Consider the following 24,858-nt stretch of genomic DNA (forward strand, 5'->3'; position numbering starts at 1 on the left):
TAAAATAAAAATAGATTTAATAATAACTAAAAAAAATTAAAGCTTTCTTTTTAACCAACCTTACAAAATTCAATTTTGACAGGATAAGCATGAATGGATTTCCTAATTCGTATAGTTATTTTTAACGTAAATGGAAACTAAAAATTATTCATAGATGAAATATAAAATTTTATTTAAACATACTGAAGGATTTATCCTTAAACCATCCTTGAAGTTGGTGCTGCAACAAAAAAAAACTTGGCGACCTAACATAAACTTCGTGTCATAAAATAAAACCAGCGTAGGCATTCTCAAGAATAATCATCAACCCGAATCAGATAAAGTGAAATGTGAAGTAATTACCTGATCCCTTATTCACCGAGTCCAATTTACTATTAGAAATCACAACTAGGTGTTCATTGTAAGTGATATTCAGACGCACAATCGATATCACTCTTTTCTCAATAGGGTTTGGCTGCATAACTAACATTACTTTCAGAGAGAGCAACTTCTGGTTACTGTTCCTTGTTTTTTTAGGCGATTTACATTCTTTAGAACTATAACAAAAATTTTAAATAGGAGAATCAAAAAATTAATTCAAAATTGTTACACCGAGTTGCGAGTGTAAAACATATGTCATCTACGAAACATACTTCAAAATATCCCGCAATCGGTTTCCGGGTAACAATTTTGTCATAATAAAAAGCTCTGTTGACTGGTCTATTGACAAGGTTTTAAGTTTCATTGTGTATCGGTATCCAGAAGAACTGTTTTGTTAATCATTTGATGTAAAAAAAAAAAAATGATTACAGCTTAGTCTACATAAAAATAAAAATAATCTTCATTAACTTATTGTAAGAATTCCATTTACTAAGTACTTAATTGTAGGAACTATTCAAAATAATAATTCTATCAAGTTACAATATTATAGGTAAAGCAATTAAATGAAATCTAAAACATGAAATTCAATGTAAATTAAGTATTATTTCAGCGATAGATATTTATTTGCTCTTTATATTATATTAATTTATACGTAATCAGATATTAACTTAGGTAATTTTATAACAAGATGTTAGTAATAAACATTATTAGAATACGCAAGTTAAACATAACCTCATTCTGTATAACTAATTTAATTGAGCCTTTAATGAAAGAAAAAAAAAACTGAAGAGAAGATTCTTTACACGGATGAATAAATGCTAAGTTATTTTTTGTAATCGCTCACTCTATTAGTTTTATGCGACTTCTCATCTCTTTCTACAGTGCGCTTACCTTTTATTACAAAGTATTTTATACAACTTAAATTCTTAATCGTACTTATGATTTTCAACACTCTTCTTCCACTGCAGTCTTTCCTCTCTAATCTCTCTTCTCTCACTATGTTATTTAACCACAAATCGAGTGAAACTTATGAAAAATCTATTTTTGAGCGTTTTTATTCAACTAATTTTTATTATATTCTATTGAAAGATTACATTTTTAAAATCTCTACTCCTCTCCTTTGTGATTGTTTATTATCTCTACCATGAGAATAATAATTGATTGCCATAGAGGACTACACGTCCTTAATTTTTTTTTTTTAATAATGCTTCATAATTATAAATTCTTTCGTAGTCTTAAGTTTAAATGTAAGTATTAAGTAGAAAAATTAATTATTGCTCCTTAATAATTATTGCTTACTAAATTATTTTAGTAAATAAAATAATAAATTACTAAATAAAATAATCATTTTACTAAATTAATTATTGCTTACTTTACTAAAACGCTTGTTAATTAATAATAAATTTCATTATTTATCTCAATATTACAAGCTTACATTTTTTTTACGTCAGCTAAAATGATTATATGATACCTGTAGTTTAGTTTAGGTTCAAATATAAATAATAAACTTTAACAACAAAATCTAAAGACAATAATTCTGTCCACCAGACCGTGAGAAGAGTCAAGACCCGGCTTAATTGTGACCTTATCGGTAACAATTAACACTGGCTACCAAGATTGAAATCAATTGTAACTAAAATTAAATGGCGTTGAATGACGCGTATTCAGAAGACATCGTGTAAAATTTCATAAATTAAAGAAAGGAATTAAATTTAAAAAAAAAAAATGACCTTTACTTTAAATAAAATTTTGTAATACGAACCGTTAAAATCCGTACCACATTAAACCAATTTGCTCCCTTGACCGATTGTAAACAAAATTAAATGACCAATCAATGTCCCATATACATAAATCATCATGCCAAATTTCATTTTAATCAGTTCATCCACTCTTTAGATGTAAAAGAAAATAGAAAACATGCCAACATATATTTACGAGGTGGTTTTAAAGTAAGATCTGTTTCGAATTTTCCGCCTATATATGCTGTGTAAACAGATGACGCTTGCCTATTTCAGATATTTCACTAAATAGTCGGCTTATAATAAATAATTTAGTCATTTTTTTGTTAGTTTTTTATTCATTCATTTACGAGTAGTAGATTTCGTGATCCCGCTAAGTGTGAAGTTACAAGAAATAACTGATTTTTGATAATAAAAAATAATTATATAAATATTATGAATGACGCCGTTCATAGTAAGACACTGGTTCCGTTCTTTTTGAGAAGTGTGAACGAACGTTCATGATAAACGTAATAGGCGGCCGTTGGAGATAACGGATGATTTGATTGAAAATTTAACAAAATAATTGGAGAAAATTGGAGCGTCACCATTGTTATTGATATTTTCAGATGTTTCACGATTTAGATTTATAAAGTTTTGACTGAAAATTGAGCTATAAAAAATTGTCTGGCGAATAGGTGACGAACACCTAAACCGCGCGCTCACAAAGAAAAACGTCTTACTGCAGCTCACAAATTCTCCTAGTGTTACGATGATAAATTATTCGATCACAGTGTTACCGGAGATGAAAACTGGATTTCGGATACCTTTCTTTTTCTGTTTGGCCTCTGGAACCACCGTAAGCTATTGCTTCAGAGGTTGAGTGAGGATTATATGTATGAATGTAAATGAAGTGTAGTCTTTTACAGTCTCAGAAGAATGGTCTCAGGTCAACCATTTCTGAGATGTATGGTTAATTGAAATCCAACCACCATAGAACACCGGTATCCACGATCTAGTATTCAAATTCGTATAAAAAGTAATTGCCTCAACATCGAAAGAAAGGAGCAGTCGAAGCAATGGCGGTAATAAAAATGAATAAGGGTGATTGGAAACCATATTGCGAACATTTAAAAAATAACTGAGTATAAGTAGATGGAACTGCTAATCAACGAAATGACGAATGAATTTGTCATACATCTAGACAGTGGTAGTGAAAGGGACTGTTTCTCTAAAGACAGAGAAGCTTGTGAATATGCACAGGAACCTATCATGTAATGCAAATTTTAAGTAAGTGTTAATAATAATAATATTTCAATCAACAATGAAAACAATCGTACAAAAAAACTTGAATTTCTAAATAATAAAAAATTCTAAGTATTGCACAAAAAAAATTTACAGTAATAATCGTATATTTAATTAAGTGTAATTATGGATGTAATTACATCCTACATTTAAGCACTAACTAAGATTTTTTACACCTAAATTGAAATTCTTATTTTTACAATTTTTATTTATTGTATTATTAATATTAATTATGTACCAATGGATTATAACTAATAAAACATGAAAACGGTAATAAATTAAAAGCATAAATAAAAGTCCAACGATTATTGTCGTTCTCCTTTCATCACTGTAATCATTTTCAGATTCAGAACTTTCTCGATCTTCTCCAACAGAGTTTTATTTTCATTGCACGCACGATACTATATTTGAACTATTATACGTATATTATTATCACGTATATTGCATATTTATATGTGCAAAACTGAAGAATGTGAACCAACATTATTATTTACACATAAAAACTACAATTATTTCTACTTTTGTAAGAGCTATCTTCAACATAGCGTTCAACAGGCACAACCCAGATCGTCAGATTCCAAACAAAACATTGTCTGGATGCTGGATAGGATGTACGGGAGCCCAAGACTTATCACTTAACTCTTATCACTTAACTCCCCAAGCATTAATCTTTTGTTCTTTCTTGTGACGATACGTGAATAAGTGTTTGATTTTCATTATTACTTGCTTATTTGGATGAGCTGAATTCAGGTTCACAACTGCGGTAACTTCTTCATCAGAAGACTGTCTACAACGCATTGGTGAAGAATTCAGCTATCGCCGTGATGATGTTATCCGTGTAGCCGATAGAGGGCTTATAGAACACTTAGAAGTTGAAAAGGGAAATTTTAAACAATTTTGTATATTATGTATTCTGTTTGTAATTGTAACACATTTTTATTATGAAACATATCTCTTTGAAAATGGGTCTTCATTTTTATTCACAATGCTTTCTAAAAGGATTCGTATATTACTTAAAAAAATAAGTGTTTTCTGAAATTTTAACTTTGAAGTTTTTAACTTTAAAAATTTTTGGAAATAATCAATAATCAAAGTATAAGTAGGTAGACACGGTAAGAAATTTATAAACTTTGTAATGTAATTAATATGTTAATTATTTACCATTAGAATGTTAGGTCTAACTTTGTTAATATTAATAGTTGCATTACTTCTTGCTGATCAGCATACTTTTATTTATTTATTTATTTTTGTTTAATATCTACGAGTACTGTCTGAACCTTTAGAACAAGGAGTAGATGCGTTTAATTAATACTAGTAATTGATTTGAATGAGAGAAACCTTAGCACTAATTTACCCCGCTATATTCTGTTTATTTTGGCTGGGATGATAAACGAATTTTTTTGTAGCGTGTGGAAAAATGTCTCGGCTTACCGGGATTCTCAAACCTAGAATCCCAGAATTTAAATCATAGATACTATCACTCCACCATGGAACTCGACAATTTTAATACTTTTAAAGATCCTCAAATCGTTTGTTTTTCAGAGATTACCGCATTATCGCCCGAAGAAATGTAGATCTCTCATAGCAGTTCATGTTGCATAGTGTCCTGGAGTATTCGTTCTTAAAATTGTACATCTCAGATACTGTTATAAAAATTTTATGAATAGGCGTTTCATTTTCGTATTTACATCATTTTAAAAATAAATTTGTTAAATTCCCTACGAAAGGGTGTTTACAATTTTTGAAATGAGGCCTATTTGAGTTTACCGCACGCCACAGTCTTTCTTTAGTTTGTGTCTGCATTTCTACCAGGATCCACAAAATAATATCTGTGGTTCATCGTAATATGAATAAATCTTTCTATATTAACAATTTTATTGCCGCTGTTTCAGTTGAAAACTAACTTCTGATATCAGTACAATGCATTTATGCACTGTGAAGTTTTTATATTATACTCTTAGTTACTTGAAGATATTTATTTCATTTAAATAATAAAACATTCTATAAAATGCATCTCGTAGCATGTTAGATAGTTCTAATCTACGTATACTTTTTTACTACATGCCGCCATCGAACGCGATACGGCGATCGCTTAAATTATTATTTAAGTCAATTGATTATTTTTAATCAGTAATCTTTCAAATTGATAAATGTTTTAAGAAGTTAATATAAATGGTTTTTTCTGGTGTAGAAATTATTTCTTCGATACTGTTGTTGTTTTAATAAACATTTACTTTATTAATAAACTTATGATCAGATGTTTAGTTGAAATACTTTCGTGAAAATACAATAGAAAATATGTAAAGAAAATTTAATTATTATGTAAAGAATAAATAATCATTTAATAAATGTGATTGCGGTAAGTTGCAATAAAATAATTAATTTATTGCCAACTCCAGAGACTTTACAAATTTTGCGTACTTTTGTACGCAAATATATATATATATATATATATTTATTTATTTATAAAATCTAGCAATGGTGAAGCACTGCAGGGTAGCTAGTATTGTTATATAAATGATAATATGCATAAAAAAAATATGTGTAGTTATGTTGATTCTCCGTTGCATGAATGACTGTAAGATGTAATCAGTTAGAGGGTCTAAAGACGACCTCTGGTAAAGCCCCGCAGGGCTTGGAACGGAGGGGGTGGTGTGGCGACCGGTAACGTCACAAGGTGGATGTCTTCCCCCTACGGGATTGGGATGGGATGCCTTTAAACTGTAATAACAGTAGAAAAAAAAATACACTCATACAACGTTGTTACGTAATTGGGTAAAGCGAATAAAGTACATAAAAGCAAATTCTTATTTTACAACATACTACTACTATAAAAATATCACTGTCATTATCACAAGTTGTTCATTCTCTTAATTGTAAAATTATATAATATAAATAGTACATGGAAGAAGATATTTTTTATTTACAATTGTTGTTACTTACACTACTTAATCTAGCGGTAATGTAAAATGGAATGTAGCGGTTATTGAAATGAAAACATTGAAAAATAAATAGATGATTTAGATTTAATTGAAATAACATTTCATAGAAAAGTAGAAATATTATTACTGCAAAACATTCAGCAGAAAAATTAAAATCGCAATAAGTTTTGGGCATCAAAAGAATTTACGAATCTTTTGAAAACTTTTTAAAAAATGGTAGCAGAAGGATAATGAATAAAACCATAGAATAAACTTTGTAATTATTCATAATCAACCATTATACAGAGCAAACAGTTCCTATATCGAATTATCTCAATGGATTAAAAAGAAATATGTAGTAATCAGTATCAAAAAATGTTTTAAATATTCACTGTTAGCTTATTTATACGATCAGCTGGGAGAAAAACCGTCTTATTTTGTGGTATTAAAAATTTGATATGGACACCACATGACTTCCTTTGTACGCCTATTAATTGCATATATTTTTTATACATTTTTATTTTTTATTATTTTTTTCCATTTTTTTTTTTTTTTGTTTGGTTTTATTGAATGAATTATTATTTATTGTAAAAATTATTTTACAATCAGAGATTAATAATTATTAAAAAAATCAATATATTTATATTAAAAAAAAGAAGGGAATGAAGTCGGATTCTAGCCGACGTGCCTTCCTCTTTTAAGATCCAAATATTTCATTAATTAAAATTTTATTAGGCTATAGCCCTGGAACCAATGAAAATAAGTACCACTTATGATATATCGTTGAAAAGCTCTCAATGAGGGCTTGTTATTTCAGTTAAGAAAAAGTCCAAAATCCAAATCTTTTGGATTTTGGGCTTTTTTGGACACTTTTGGTCCAGTCGATTGCAATCAAAAGGGGAAGTGCACAATTAAGGTTACAGTAGTCCTAAAACCAAAATTTCAAAATTCTACGGCTCATAGTTTTTGAGTTATGCAAGATAAATATGTATGTATGTATGTATGTATATGTATGTATGTATGTGCGTACGTACGCACATACATACGTACGTACTTACAGACGTCATGCCGAAACTAGTCAAAATTGATTCGGGGATGGTTACAATGACTACTCCGGTGAAATCTGAAAACCTAAATTTTTCACGATTACAATACTTCCTTGTACTTCGTAGAAGGAAAAAATGTGAAAAGAATTTCACTAAAGAAATAGAATATCCAGTAAAAATTTCAGATGACAAATTTAAAAAACAAAATTCAGATATATGTGTAAACGTGCGCATGAACAAATTATCTATTTATTACTGCTAATTGGCCCAAATGAACTTTATTATTGTTTGATAAGTACGAAACCAGATTAAAACGGAATGTCTAGACTTTTCTTAGAATTAAAAAAACATCGTTCCAAACAGAAACTGTCAGTTCTGCTTACACCATTTCACAATTAATGATTGATTGTATGGGTTGCGATGCAAAGATTAATTTTGGAAGACATCTTGTAGATTCTAAAATAAAACCATGAACCACAAGCGATTAGATTGTCATCAACAAAGTTAAATAATATACACGTCAACCAGAAAATGTAGCTAAATTTACAAATTTTGCTTACACACTGTGTGTGCCCTTCAAAATACAGGCAGTTTGTAATCGTTTTTTAGCTCCGTTTGATACTGTTTGCCCAAAGCCAAACACTAAATAAACAAGATTGCTCAATATTAACAGTCTGGCTATTGTTACATAACTGTAAATGAAAACGGTGAAATACATGGAAAACCAAGATTATATATCGTGCGCAAAGTCTTGACGATTGAAAAGAATTGGAAAAGGATTTTAGAAAAACTAATTAGTATGAATGCAGAAGTTAAAATATTATATTTAAATGCCACACATTCTTTATTGCCTGAAAAAGAGTTGGATGACGATCGTATAACAACATTCGCAAGTGGATTTTATTGGAGCTGTTCCCAACAATTGTAATTTAAACTGTAAAGGGGTGGCTGTTTTTCATAATTTTCGTGGATACGACGCTCATCGTATTTTTCAAGATATAAACTTTTTTTTAAAAACAAACCAAACTTTTCTATCAAGAGTATATCCAACAACAGTGAAAAGTTTATTTTTATAACTATTGATGAGCCGGGAAACGAAAAATTTCGCTCACATTTATTTTAATTTACAGTTATTAATTTGAATTATATTGGTGGACTAAATGTAACCATTTAAACTTTAATCACACATTTTGGTAAACATAGTAGAATGCTATCTAAAAAAAAATTCCTTTCGGCACGCCGGAAGGAATTTCACCGATGCTAAGTAGGGGGTAAAAAATATTTCCACCATAAAGTTAAGAAAAACTTCAAATTTACTCAATATGACAATAGCTGTATGTGAAAAAAGTTTCATATGTTTAGCATACGACAAGCCCCATTTTCTTAAAATTTTCTCTACCCATTGGTTCTTAACAAAAGAATAGTAGGAACTTTAAACGAATTCGATATTTTACTTAAAAAGGTTATAGCGATATTTTATTTCTCCTGTTTTTTTTTTTTTTGTAGTTGTTTTGGTCGTTCCTTGCCGTAAGGGTTGGTCATATCAAAAATTGTTTCAAACAAAAGTTTTAGGTAATGTTTAAAGAACTAATGACAACTTTAAACCGATTTGATATTGTGCCTATTAAGCCTTCCAAACCCAATTTTTTCCACTCGCTGGGCCAACGGTTGGCGTTATCCAAAGACTTTAGTTAAATAAGTGGGAAATTTAAACGAATTCGATATTTTACTTAATAAGAAAGTTATAATGAATTTTTTTTCAAAAAAGTCCCCCCCCCCCCTATTTTCACCCACATGGTCCGATTTTGCCCATTAACGAATTCGACAAAGATTTTGGGTCATTATATTTTATGTGTAAATTTGAAAGTGATTGACGGAAAATTACGACAGTTATCGTGTCGGCAGTTATATATATATATATATATATATATATATATATGTATATTGAACTGACGGTTGTTTTCGGATCTAGGGGATGTGAAATGCGAAGTATATCGAAATTTTCTGGAAGTCGAATCATGATACCCATTATAATAGGTAGCTTTCTTATGAAATCTACTTAACACAAGAGTTTCCTTATTGTTATATCAGGATGTTTTTGAAAATTATCTTATGATGAAATCTTGTGGATTGGACCCAAGTCATTTTTTATCGTAACTGCATTTATCTAAGTAGGCGTGTTTAAAGATTATTTGTATAAAATTATACTTTTTAACTGATATTGATAATCATTTATTTACTGAAAAAGAAATTTGTGGCGGGTTAGGTATTACATCCGCATAGATATTTCAAAAGTGAAGTCATAAAATACTACGATGCTGTTAACTTTTTTAAATGGAAAATTTATGACAGCCACTATTGCAAAGAGATTTTAAATGATTGAATAGTAGTGAAATAACACTTTTATATGAAAAAATAAATCGATAAAGACTGCAGTGATGAAGATATTTTAGTAGTGGATTTAGAATATCCAAAATATTTGCACGACTACCACAATTACTAGCTAGCGGTAAAAAGTAATAATCACAAACCAAATGGTTTCTGATTATTTCGCTTATAAGCATGTACTTGTTGAAAGATTAGTTGGAATATTAAAAGGCAAAACAAAACATATTGTTCTTAATCTAATATTTTATATACAACACGGAGTCGTCTAAAAAAATTCATAGAGCCATTCATTTAAACAATGTACGTGGCTGCAAAATTATATCATCCTAAATATTAAAAGAATATTTAGAAGAAACAATGAACGGCATAGATGAAGTCCTACGCAAGAACTATCGCATGAAAATAAACAAGAACAAAACAAAAGGAATGAAATGTAGTAGAAATAACAAAGATGGACCACAGAATGTGAAAATAGGTGGAGAAAAGATGGAGGTAGAAGAATTTTGTTATTTGGGAAGTAGAATTACTAAAGATGGACGAAGCAGGAACGATATAAAATGCCGAATAGCACAAGCTAAACGAGCCTTCAGTAAGAAATATAATTTGTTTACATCAAAAATTAATTTAAATGTCAGGAAAAGATTTTTGAAAGTGTATGTTTGGAGTGTCGCTTTATATGGAAGTGAAACTTCGACACTCGGAGTATCTGAGAAGAAAAGATTAGAAGCTTTTGAAATGTGGTGCTATAGGAGAATGTTAAAAATCAGATGGATGGATAAAGTGACAAATGAAGAGGTATGGCGGCAAATAGATGAAGAAAGAAGGATTTGGAAAAATATAGTTAAAAGAAGAGACAGACTTATAGGCCACATACTAAGGCATCCTGGAATAGTCGCTTTAATATTGGAAGGACAGGTAGAAGGAAAACATTGTGTAGGCAGGCCACGTTTGGAATATGTAAAACAAATTGTTAGGGATGTAGGATGTAGAGGGTACACTGAAATGAAACGATTAGCACTAGATAGGGAATCTTGGAGAGCTGCATCAAACCAGTCAAATGACTGAAGACAAAAAAAAAAAAAAATATTAAAACACTGAATAGTTTTTATTATCTCTTTCTAATCCACAAAAAACTCACTCACCTTCAATTAAACATCCGTGATTAATCACATATTTTGTTTCCTAATTTTCTGACCCTTGTAATAAAATGGCAATTAACACAGATTCAGCAACATACTTTGAGCTAGTTACAAGTGAAATATTGCTGTTAACGTAAAAACACCCAAAACGCCTCGAAATGGCATACTTTTTCATTCGGCAAATTGTGGTTTTCTAATCACTTATTTTGTAATAGCGAATCTTTAATATCACAATATATCGATAATTTCTTCCCTTATTGTTCATAATTGTTATTCAACAGAATATTCTGCTAATCAGGACAGTATTTCTATCATACATAGGATTTTTTTTTTTAACCACACAAGGCCAACCGATAACCACCTAGAAAACATTGCCTTGGTTGACTTTATGTGACGTGGTGATGTCTAGCCACCACCCTTCAACATTTTCCACCCATTGGACTTTCCCAACGGGGTCCCTCCTGGTTCATTGAAGCAACACAACCTCTGCTTCTGGATGCCGTGATGCCTCTCTCCACAAAGGCTATCCTCCCCGTCCCTACTCCTAATCGGGGTCCAAGTATGCCCCCATGCACATAGGACATTTACATGTAGTCAGTATTACAGTCTTAAAAAAAATATATTCATTATCTTTTTCTTCATTCTGCATAATTGGAATAACAAAATGTAATGTAATAATTGCACGTGTACATTGATAAGGAATCATGTTATTTTGTGTTTTCCTAAATTCTCATAGATATTTTTGTATAGATATTTTTGCATTTTTTAAACATATTTTACAATATTAGAAAAATTGACGATGGAGCCCTTATAGTGAATAATTATTTTTTATGATTAATTTACCACATAAGCTCGAAGCATGTGATTGGGATTATGGAATATAGCGAATGAGAAAATTACATTTCTGACCAGAATTCGAAGTCGGGAACCTCTGCATGAAAAACTAAGACACCACCACTCTGCCAAGGAAGTCAGTAGATTTTTTAAACTATGTTTAATATTTATAGAAATTTGAATGTTTCAGTTATAGAGAAGTAATAATTTGGTCTTTACAACCATTATTTTAATCCCAATGAAGAAATCTATTTTAAAAAATGAAAAAATAAAAAATTCCTAAAACTATGTTGGTATTCATTGTTGTGATGCCGTAGTTTTAAAAAAACTGACAATTCTGCCTTTATATGTCAGTTACGTAAAACAAGCACTGTTTACATTCTGAATCATTTTTGGTCGAGTAGAATATTTACATCTACCACAGAATTCTAAGAATGGGAAAGAATTTTTTTTAAGGAAGTTTAAAAATGTTTTTGGATAGCCTTTCAATATACAGTACAAAATAAATTTGTTACAACACATGTATACTGTTTTTACCTTAAATTTCTTTATGTAATATATTCTTAACTTAATTTTCATTTAATTAGAAATGTAAAATTAAGTTACATATTAACAACTGAATCATATCTGATAATCCAGCAGTACAAAAACGACACATTTCCAGCAGTAAAATGAACTAATTGAGTCAATTGAAAGAATTTTAAATTGAGAGTAGAAAAAAATATTGAAACAATTTAAGAAATAAAATTCATTTTTCAAGAATTATTGATTAATGAACATATGGTTTAGCTTAAATCTATTTAAAATTTTTGATTTAGAATTAATAAAAAGTTTGTTGTGGCCTAAAATTGAGTATTGAAATTCGAGCTCTACCACTATGTGTTTACTATTTTTGTATAACATGTTGCAGTGGAAGAAGAAAGTCTCTGTTCCAATTAAGTTTTAGCTACCTTCTCACCAATAAAATATGGACCTGCTGTATATTTTACCGCTATAAAATATGGAAGTTATGTAAAATATTTGTTTTATGTACTTTCAGGTAATATTGTTCAATATAGTTGATTATGATTACATTTGAGGTTTGGTTTGAGATGTAAAAGGGTGTGTTCATGATAGTTCAAAACACATTTGATGGGATAACCTCAGAAAATATCATAAAAAATTTGATAAGAAATATGCTGTTCTCAGTTTGGTAAATATGTTAATCCTTTTAAGAATTTTTGCAAAGAAGAGGAGCATCCATTACCTAGAGAGAGGTCTTAAAAACTTTTATGAGTAGGTTTGTTTGTTTTTTTTGTCATTCCTTTGTAGTTTATCAAAGTCCTTATGCACCATTCCTTGGACCTTTATCAATTTTTCTACATTTTGGCAAGAAAAAAACAATTATGTATCAGTTCTAAGGAAGTGGGACTAAATTCTGTGTATTTGAAGTGAAGGCAGGGCTGTCTGTTGGACAACCAGAAGTCCCTAATGCTTAACTGATGGAAGTATAAAAAGCTAAACCAATTGTTAGGGAAACCTGGGAATTTTGATAAAAATGAAATATTATATGTATAAAACGTAACTGTCACTCAGAATGAGAAGGGATAATGCAATTAATTCTTGTAACCTGTTGTAATTAAAATTTTATTTGCTTAAATTATTGTTGCTAAATGAGCCATCTGAAAAGTGAATACACCATTTATTAGTAAAAACGATTGCATGTAATGTAATTTAATATTGCTACTAGAGGGTTGTAAGTGAAGGATTTATTATTGTTGTAATAGTAACTTATATACTTAAAGTATCTGTTGAATTTGAATCTCTCTCTCTCAATATATATATATACATATTTATTTATAAATATGTATAAAATAATTTATAAAATTGTAAGCAGTTTCTTTTTTTTTAAAAGAAGAACACTTGAATGTAAAATGCAGTAGACACTCTTTTAACTATATATCATTTGTTTTGCTGTGTCACTGTAAATCGGGTGCACATTATTTTTTAACAGACAGTCAAGATTGCTACCAGTTTTAATAGAAATTCTTTCTTTATCTCTTTTACATTCTGTTGTTAATTGAATATGAAACAATATAAGTTCTATATTAGTAATGTTAAAACAAATAATTCCCTGCAATATAATATATATATATATTATATTGCAGGGAATTATTTGTAATTATTATTGCAGGGAATTTTTTATAATATATATATATATATATACTAACAGTCTACATTTTTTCAATGAGAACCACATTAAAAGCAGAAGAAAGAGAATATTTTGAAACTTTAAATGACAAAGCAAGTAAATTAGAAAATTAAAAAAAAGAGGGAAAAATAAACTGAATGGGTATAATTGTAGTAAATGGAATGAGAAGGGAAGGAAAAGGTGAGGTTAGTTGCAATGTTATAATGTGCTATTCAGCAAATAGTAAAAATTTAAGAAATGGTGTTGGAATCACTTTATGTTTTAATTATTTTGTTAAAAAAGAGTGGCTAAAAAGAGAAACATTGTGTGTAGCAGAGAAGAATATTGTGAGCCTAGCATTACTAAAACCTGGAAAACTTTACCTTCCACCACTACACATTAAGCTTTATTTAATGAAAAAAAAAATTATAGCAATGTATCATGGTGGGAGTGGATTTTACTTTCTAAAAAATGTTTCTTAATATAAGTGATGCTAAGATAAAGGATGAAAAATTTGGTGCAAATAAGAAAACTAATGAATGATATTGAAATTTAAGACAGTTTGAATGACTGTAAGGTGCTGTGTGGGATTTTTAAAAAGGTTGTAAACCACTTCTTTGGAAATCAAAAGACAGATAACTATAAAGAACTTATAACTGAGCTTCTTTAAAAGTATAAATCACTAAAGATCCACTTCTTAGATTTTCATCTGGAATTTTTCCCTACCAATCTTGTACCAGAAAAGTGACAAATATGGAGAACTCTTTCACCAGGAACCCTGGAAAATTAGTACAATGGAAAATAGAACCCAAGAACTCTGCTGACTACTGCTGAAATCTCATGACTGAAGTATTTACAGCAAACTACACCAGAAACTCCAAAGAAGGAGATCTTAGGCTTGTAAAAATTGCATGTTTAATATCATTGTACTATTCTCACAATGTTTTATTCTTTAAAAAAAATGTAATTACAAAATCTATTTCTGAATGAAACCACCTACATATATGAAATCAGCCATTTATTAACATTGTTGTAATGAGCAAAAATCAAAATTTTGTTGTCCACTGTAATAGGATTGGAATGCTGTGGTAGGGAAAGTAAGAGAAGATGAAATAGTTAGAAAATATGATCGGCCACAAGGAACTGGTAGGGAGAAAGGATTATTGAGCTTTGGTAGGAAAGTAGAATATTCATAATGGATATTTGATACAAAAACCATAAGATGAAAATAATTATATATACCTAAGTGAAGCCAAACCTGAGAATAAATCATTGATATAAATGTCTGCCAATGCATATGCATTGGCAGCATCCTAACAAATTCCTATCTGATGATTTCAATATTTAATCAGTGTCTGAAGCTCAATAAGACCAATTCCACAAAAGCTCATTAGAGCTAGAAATGGAGAGGGTAGGGTGGTGCGGCAACCAGAATTGTCACAAGCAGGTTGTTTTCTCTCCTGGAGATTAGGATGTATAAGTACAAAATAAATATTCAGAAAAGAAATTATAAGGCATTCTAGGAGCTGTCATATATAGAGTTAAAAAAAGAGAAGGAAATAAATAAATGGAATCTCAAAAATTAACAATTAAAAATATATCATTAGAGAAGAAGTTAGCTCAAGTTCTGAAGGAAAGAATAGAAAAAGACAATAATACAAATGAATTATAGATGAAAATGAAAGCAACAGAAAAATAAAAACAGCAACATATAAAAATAGTAACAGAATAAACAACTGGCTTTGTTAAAACAAGAACAATAAACAAGTCTTGGGTTATCAGTGAGATGATTGCAAAAATGGAAGACAAAAAATTTGAGGATAGCAAGGAGAAGAAAGTCTTATCTTCTCTCTTCTTTCTCTTCAAGACAAAAAGAAGAAGATGGAATTTTTCTTCTCTTCTATAAGAACCAAGTCTTATGGTGGAAAAAATTTTAAAATAAAAGAGTAATAGCTAGTAATGTATAAAAAGTAAAACTCATAAAAAAATTAAAGGTGCAAGAATATAAGCACAAAAAAAATTTTCTAGTAGAAATATCAAGTTTTTATATAAAAAGAAGATATAATTAAAAGGTGGAAGGAATAATATATGATTGAACTATATCAGTCTAATAGAAAGCAAAATGAATTTCCCATAGAAGATCAAACTGAAATAAAAGAAGATTAGTGAAGAAGCAGTAATCTATAATTGATAGATAAGTAACAATATAAGATATCACAAATATAAAATTTAAATAATAGATAAGAAAAACCAAAAGAATACATAAATGCAAACAGAAGTAATTGCACATCATAATGAAGGAAGATTACAGAGACTGTTGAAACTGCGTAATATAATCTTAAAAGCTGGGGTGTAGCCAGAAAACTGTCTTAAAACAATCACAATTCAAACCCTAAAAATTATGATATAGTAAAGTATCAATATTACAGTACAGTTAGTTTAATTTAGAATTCAGCAAAGAATTCTTCAAATCTGAACAGAAGACTGAATAAAAATTGGACAAATGGTCAAATAAGAACGATATGGTCTCAGGAAGGGAGTGGGCAAAAAAAACCTTATATTTTATAGATATGGAAAAAAATAATTTGAATTAACAAATGGGATAAACTAATAGCAATATGAAGAAGCAAAAGAGAAGATTGGAAATAAATTATTAATTAAAGAATTGTACTGAATTTATGAAAATTTATAGGGGTAGCACAAACTGATTTGTTTGACCTAAGAAGAGAAGTAAGGCTGTTGTGCAGCTTTCACTAACTTGGTTTAATAAGTATGTTGAAATTAATAAAAGTATTAAAAGATATTTAATAGATGATTTTAAATGTAAAAGACATTATGACAAAAAGAGCGAAAATGAATTTTAGGAAAACTAAAACAATAAATCCACGAATATCTGCACAAAAGAAAGAATAATTATACAAGAGCTGCAAGTACTTAGACAAGATGTGAATAGAAATCTGCAAAAGTAAAAAAGAAAAATGATAGAGAATACTAAGTTTAACATATTAAGTAACAGTGACGAATTACATTTGGAGTGATCTATTTGGAAATGAAACATGGACACTACGAGGAAAAACGAAAGGAAAGTTAAAAAAGTTTTAAGTTTCGGCCTAGAGAAGACAAGTGAAGAATGGAGACAAAAATGAAGAAACAATTATAATTAATGAGTTAATTAGATTAATGAGAATGAAAGGGTAATTAGAAAAATTAAGAATAGAAAAATCAACTAACTATAGGCGAGAGTTAGGTACGGTAATTTTACCAATACTTAAAATAATAATAATATACATTTTTATTTAAGCACACAATGGAAGTACTTTCGCAAAATTCTGTTCAATAATTCGGCATAAGTGAAATTAACCACTTCATAATCATAATCATAATCATAAATTACTATTCAATTTAAAATATTATAGCAGGTCTTTAAATTTATTTAAAATAAAATTAAATAATAATTTAATTTGAAATTAATTTTTTTTAAACTTCCAATAGCATATTTATGCAAAAACTTACAATTCTCCACGATAACCTGGGAGTATGTATTAAGCGAATCCTTAATAGATTATTAATAATTATTAGTATGTATTAATAACTTCATCAAACAAAATATACCGTTATAAATAATGTTTATTTTATCCTAATATTGACAGTAATTCATTGAACTAGTTACACTATTGATAAATGTGTCCTAAGAGATACTAAATTTTGTAAAAAAAATTGTTCTACTCTTAAATATTTATATTTAAAATAAAATTGTTATATACAGAAACCACAGTGATCATATCTCCCTACTCCCTTAACTAACTGTAACCGAAATTAAATTACATAAATGATCCGAATTCAGAAGTCAACGTACAAATTTTCATAAAAATTCCAGTTTGAAGATATTATATAATTAAATTACCAAGTGTATTACTAAAGTGAAATAGAATCATCTAATTAATTTAAAAATATAATTTTGTGTTCAGAAACGCAATTTTTTTTCTCCCCTACCACCCTGCCACCCTGCTCCTTTGTTTAATTGAGCCCAAAAGGATGTACGTACATACATACATGTTTCCGAAATTTTTTAATGGTAAAATTATGTTATTTGGTTAATTGGGTCATATAGCGTGAACATCAGCAGCACCTGACATGCAAATTTTTAACCCGATTGGCATACATTTTCTTATATAGCTATAGCTAAGTATGATTATATAGAAAAAGCAAAAAGAATGAGAATAATACTAAGGATATAATATGGAAGTACCAGTATAAAACTATTTTTCTATATTAATATTTTTAGAATATTTACACCGCATTAATTATTTTTTTAAAAAGAAAAAACACATACAGAATAGTTTTTAAACTCTATCAAAAGGCTGTAAGATTTATCCAATAGAATAAGTGTATAGAAGTGAATAAAACGTTCTTTATGATGGTTTGATGCTTTATGCAGTGGAAAAAAAATTATACGTTAAATTTATTGACTGACACGTGATACTGGCTCATCAATACCTACGGATATGAAGAGAAAACCTATCAAATTTGACATAAAAACCTTTTATATTTACACAAAAAATAAACGCCTATGTGAGTTTCATTCGATTTATCGTTTTTCAGACATAATTTATTTTACAACGTAAACGAACCGTAAAAATAAATTCTACAGTACCGATGATAATATTAATTAATACGCTTTACTTGTTATATGGAATTCTCTGTTTCTATTTTACGTGAATAGGTAAACAGTGTGTGTGTGTGTGTGTGTGTGTGTGTGTGTGTGTGTGTATATATATATATATATATATATATATATGTGTGTGTGTGTGTGTGTGTGTGTTTAACTTCATATGTTTTAATTTTTTAAGATTAATTATTTTTATCTATTTTTTCCTAGCATAATATTTTTACAAAGTATAAATATTTTAATTTATTTATGATTTTTTATAAAATCTTTTATGTAATTTGTGTTTTATAAATTTAAGGTTAATAAACTTATATAAACGTATATATAATAAACCTATATAAATTAATTCAATAAACTTAGTTCAAACATCGAATAAAATTTATTACATAAAATGAAACCAAAAATGAGAAAGATGAAGGTATTGTGATGGGAAAGAAGTGGGTAATGTGAAAAGACGATAAACAAACTCGTAGAACGAGAGTGCGAGATAAATATCTCCAAAGAGAGAAAAGGTCAAGTTTGAAGTTAAGTAACATGTGCTCATTTTGACCAAAGTAAGATCAGTTCATCACTGATCAATGATTTTACATAGTCCATCTTAAACGTGGCCTGTAACAAATGTGCATTATCTAAAAAAATAAGTATTAAAAGTTTTTTTGAAAATAGATACAAGTATCATTTAGGAATAATCTTGCTCGTCTCTCCAACTGCGAGACACTTGGAAGAATACGATTAAAATTAATACCACTTCCCCGGGTTCTTATTAAAGGCGATTCACAGAGTGATATTAAAGTATAGAAACGGCTTCATATTTAAGAACTAAGGGTTACTGGGAGGTAGAAAAAAAGGCAGATCTACGTAATTACAAAATTATTACTTTATAGAGTAAAGTGGAATGTTTGAAATTTTTCCGCCATCTTAGATCCACCACATTGAATCAAACTATTTCTTTTTAAATATGAAGGTGTTCATGTGGTAAATGATTTTAATGTAAAATTTTACGAGAAGTAAAATTTTACATTAAAGAAGAAGTGAATTTTGGCCTGTTTTACACCTTCAGAGAATGTAAATCTTATCACAGCACGATATTCTTCCACGATTCCCGTTTTAAACGGATCGGATATTTTGAAATAAAGTTAAAATAAGTTATAATGATGAAAATTCTTTTCCAACAACTGATATTTTTGATGTCAAGGTTGTCAAGTTGAACGTCAGACGGTTTTTTTTTTAGATGATGGGCATCGACTGCTTTGGTCATTTTGTCGTATGAGAATGGAAATTTTTAGCGTATGAAAAATTTAATGCCTGACCAGGATTCAAAACCAGAACCTCCGGATGAAAGGCTGAGACGCTACCACTCCGCTACGGAGATCGGCAGTTTCATTTTATTCTATTAAATAATTTTTTCCGCAGCTATCCTATTTATTTGTTTGCCCTGTTTTATTTTTCATCTTTTAATTTATTGGACGACCCTCATATAATTTTAAACTATTAAAATTTATTATTTTTTCAAATAAATAAAATAAATATAATTTCCAAATATTATAAATTAATTCTTTAATAATTTATTCGGCCGTCTCTCACATTGCCAAGAATGACAAAATTATGAAGTGATTTTTTTTTAAATTAATAAATTCTTTTTTTTTCAAAATCCTGTATAATCTCTTTTCTTTACTGAAACAAAGAGGACGTTTCATCTCACTAAATTTGTTTCATAAACATACGTGCTCAGTGACATATTAAAATAAAATTGTATCGTATTATTTAATAATACAAAATCACCAAGATGTAGCTTTCAGAGATTATAGTAAAATAAAATCGTTCAACGAGTTTGTTGTTTATTCTGAGATAAGTAAATCATTTTTTATTACCTTAATTCTGGAATTTGTTTTTATTTTCCTTTTTTCACATGGTAAGTGAAACATAGTTTATATCTTCAGGAACTCTCATATTCATCCTATTTGTAATAGCAATTAAAACTTCATATGGAAATTATAAAAAAATCGTGGTATTTGCTTAAAACAACAGTTGGTCATCAATGTTATAAAATTATGTCAACGTAAACGTCATGTCAATTTGGTGGTCTGATTGAGGCCACCAAATTGACAGGACGTTTACGTTGACATACTCGTAATTTTATAACATATGACGACCAACTGTTATGATTTAAGCAAATACCACGATTTTATATAATTTACCTGCAAAGTTTTAATTACTATTAAAAATGGGACGAATATGAGAATTCCTGAAGATGGAATTTAATTCCCAAAGCGCTTGAACGCTTCGAATTCAATTGTTGGTAAGCGATTTTTTGTATGTTAACTTTAATTATTTACGTATACTAACGGGCCTAGCTTAACAAAATTATTATAGTTTATTTGCAACTTTTATTTTTTTGGTGGGAGCTTATACTCTAGGTTTGTATTAGAGAAATGCCAAGAAAAAACAAATCAACCAGCGTTTCTGTTTTACATTTGATTTTGAAAGATCATTCAAAAATTTAATCGACCGTTAAAGTTTAACAAAAAAAATAAATAAATAAATAAAAAATAAAATAAACTTAAAAAGTTAGATAATTTTACTGAATTTTCTATCAGAAGAAAAATTAATTTTTAAGATTATTTTATTGCACTGTATTTCTTTTAAGTATAATACAATTTACAATGGTACTGTACCTTTGTAAAATTTATGATTGAACATTTAAAAAAAAATACTAACGTAAAATGACTAGTGATGAAATATTTTTCTTCTAACTATCTGGATGCTATTTCAGCTTTCATGAAAAATTGCAAACCGTTCGTTGACGTTTGTGTTACGACTTTATTACAAAGAAAAAATGATTGTTTAACTGAGACCATTACTTTCAATTATTATATAGGCAGCACACTGTACGTAAAGTATAAAATAGAATGGACTAGGAAAATAGAATATTTAACTGAGGAAATGAATAACATGGACAAACGAAATTGTTTTTCTTAACATGTGATACATAAACCAATCTTGTTCTTAATGGTGTAAACGAATCTGAAGTCAGAATCTTTCCATCAATCTACGTTTTTTGGAAAAATCCAAAATTTAAATTTTGAAAATTGTTGATATTCTATTATACACGATTATACACTTGCGCTTTTTTTTATATATTACTTTACAATAATGTGCTAAGTATACATTTATAACTCCATTCAGACGTTAACCATGCAACAGTAACTTAAGTTATAACACTAATGTCACATATTCCTCTGTATTGAACCGTACATAAGCAAAATTCATTATATCTGTAAAATTCAAAACAACATACCCTGTAAAGCTTACTATCCTTGTCAGCCTACTAATTTTTATGGTAAAATCTCTTCAGTCACTGTTTATGAGTCACATTATATCACTGTTTATGTCACATTATATGAGTGAAGTCACATAATTCCTCGTATATGTGTAAATGATTGGGATAACTTTTTTCACGTGTGGAAGTTCATTATAAAATTACATAAGAAAAACATTGTACCTCATAAAATATCTAATAACTGTGTGATCAACTTAAAAGGATGACTAAAAGGCTCAAGAAAGGCTATGCTATTTGGTATCCATGTGGTTTGGCATGCACCAAAGCTCACTTAACCGATTGTTATTTCTGTTTAACTAATTGTCTGGAATTTCTAATAAATTAAACACAATGTACTCTCTTCTTTAGCTGCACTGAGATCCATACTTCACAGTGATTCATTCCGGTTTCTAAGGTTCCTGAATGCTTGTTTCGTGAAAACGAGTTGACGAATGGGACATTACGGAAGAAGGAAATCATGATTCAGACTAAGAATTAAAATCCAGTGAAGTACATCTTATATCACAAGGTTGACTCAATGACGATAAGAAATTTAAACTTATCAAAAAGTCAAGCTGAACTTTTAGGTTAAAGATCGAAAAGGTTGACATTTACTTAAAAAAAGATGCAAAAATCTTGAGCTGTCAAAACCGATAGAAAGAGTTTTCTCAATACTTTGTTGAAGACAATTACGTAGTTTACTGAACAATTATGGATGAGCTTTTGGTACAACTCGGGTGGTTCATGAACTTGAGAAACGCCGCCTTTTCGTTGGTTCCTCAAAATATAACTTAAAAGCAGTTATTCACAACAGTAATAAATAGCTTTCCGTACTGATCTGTTATGGAATTAATGTGAAAAAAACTTTGATGTTATGAAAACTGTTAAAGAGAAAGTAAATTATAAAACTCTTAGTTGGAAAGTGTATGATTTAAAAGTAATAGTTTGCTTTTAGGTATGCCTAATAAAAGAAGTTAGGCGTGCATCTAGATCTTTTCCCAGTAAACCTTGGGGTAGTAAGTATTAACATGATGAACGTTTATATCAAGATATTTTAATCTTGGAAAATCGTGACAAGAGCAAAAAAAAAGTGTTAATATGGTAGCTGATTACTGTTCGATTTTAATTCTAAGTGTACCTGCTAAGAAATTTTAGTATAAGTTTGAATATATGACATCCCATAACATTAGTTATACTAACTCTTGTAAACCTTTAATGTGCCAATTTTTATTAAACTGAGGGTGATAGAAAAATTCTATTTATAAATCTGTAACCTCCCAAGAAACAATACAGAGAAAGATATAGCATTCAGAAAAACATTTAAAAATGTTTAATATTGAATATCAGTGTAATTTATACAGTACACATTAATAGAAGCCCGTTTTAATGAAATCGATTTTTAATGATGAAATTGGTTTCATATTAATTTACAATAGAAAATATTTTTTATATCATTCAAAATATTTTATAACTATAAATTATGAACAACATTGTAATTTTTTTTATCACGTTTCAGGTAATTAAGATGTTAGCAACTGTTGTTATATTATTTACACTATGTTGGTTACCACTACAGATGTTTCTCGTTTTATTTTACTTCATTCCTGGTTTTGGAACGTGGGACACAGAAACTGGGCGTCGAGTATACGCACTTTCATATTTTGCTTGTTTATGGCTCGCCAACGCCAACAGCTTTGTGAATCCACTTGTTTATTGCTTCATGAGTGATAATTTCCGAGTAAGAAACGTATAATTGTAACGTATATGTTTGTTTTGTGTTTTTCATGGTACTAATATGTTACGGTCTCAATAAATTGATCATTTACAAAATTATGATCGATTAAATTATTAGTTATTTTAATTAATTAAGTGAATTAACCCGTATAAAATAACAAACAATGAATTTAATCAAATGTTAGCGATTTACACACCAGGTGAAGTGTTTCACCTAACACAATCTTTAACTACTCGAAAAACGCTACATCTTAAAATTAATCACTCTTTTTACAGAACGAAACAATAATTACTTCTATTTTTTTAATATTAAAACATATGTACATATAAACAATGAGTAAAGTCTTATGTTCCTAAAAGAAAATCGCAGTCTTTATATTACAACAGAAATTATTTTCTGTAATGTAATAAATAGTTAACATTACTTAGAAGTGACTGGGCCATAACATAGGAGTACCAATTACATAATTACATTTATTTATTATAAATGTAATTAAAGATAAATATTATAATGAATTTATGTTTTTCTTTTTTATATATATAAGAAGAATAAAAAGCTGCCAATGATATTGTAGGATTTCCCAATAATTCTCATACAAAATTTTAATTTTCCATAAACACTAAAATGATAAAATTAGAACTATTTCTACTTATTTACAAATAGTAAAGAAGCTATCAAAGGGTTGGATAACATTTTCGTGTTCACGTTTGACTTATTATTATTTCAAATACCCTTTAGGGTTGTTAAATATTAGGATTACACATTATCATTATTATTACTACTTAAAATTAATAAAATGGATTGTAAAATACAAATTCTAAAAGATTTTAGATAACAAATTTTACATGCTAAAAGAAATCTAATCAAATTTTATATTTGGTATGACTTAACCCACTTGTCCATAGGAGTCTGGAATATGATACAATTAAAACATTTTATACACCGAAATATTTTGACCTAATTTGCTGTTTAGTAGTTAAGCTCGGTTACACATATAAAGGGCATAATCTAAAAAAAAAAAAATATATTTTGAGAATTTTAGTACCTCTTATCGGACCAGGGTCAAAACATTTAACCGAAGTTAGAACTTATGTGAACGAATATTTTTTCCAAGTTTCACGAATTTTTAATAATCCTTTTTTGAAATATACAACAAAAACTCTAAAATAATTAAGCTAACTGTATTCCTACACCTAAGTACGATCGATTTAAAACCGATTACTGTAAACAACTCATGTAGCACTACCATGTACA

The 24,858-nt window shown here is 28.9% G+C and overlaps 1 protein-coding gene across 1 annotated transcript in view; it reads left to right on the plus strand.

Annotated features, from left to right (window-relative positions):
* The window catches only part of LOC142321113 (RYamide receptor-like), a 227,312-nt gene extending 203,690 nt beyond the window's left edge, over positions 1–23,622 (plus strand). The window contains exon 7 of the mRNA XM_075359105.1: positions 23,386–23,622. Within this exon, the coding sequence (XP_075215220.1) occupies positions 23,386–23,622 (237 nt within the window). The remainder of the gene's footprint in view (positions 1–23,385) is intronic.
* The last annotated feature ends 1,236 nt before the right edge of the window (positions 23,623–24,858 follow it).

This window comes from Lycorma delicatula, chromosome 3, assembly GCF_047948215.1.
Source record: "Lycorma delicatula isolate Av1 chromosome 3, ASM4794821v1, whole genome shotgun sequence".
In the NCBI taxonomy this organism is placed as follows: Eukaryota; Metazoa; Arthropoda; class Insecta; order Hemiptera; family Fulgoridae; genus Lycorma; species Lycorma delicatula.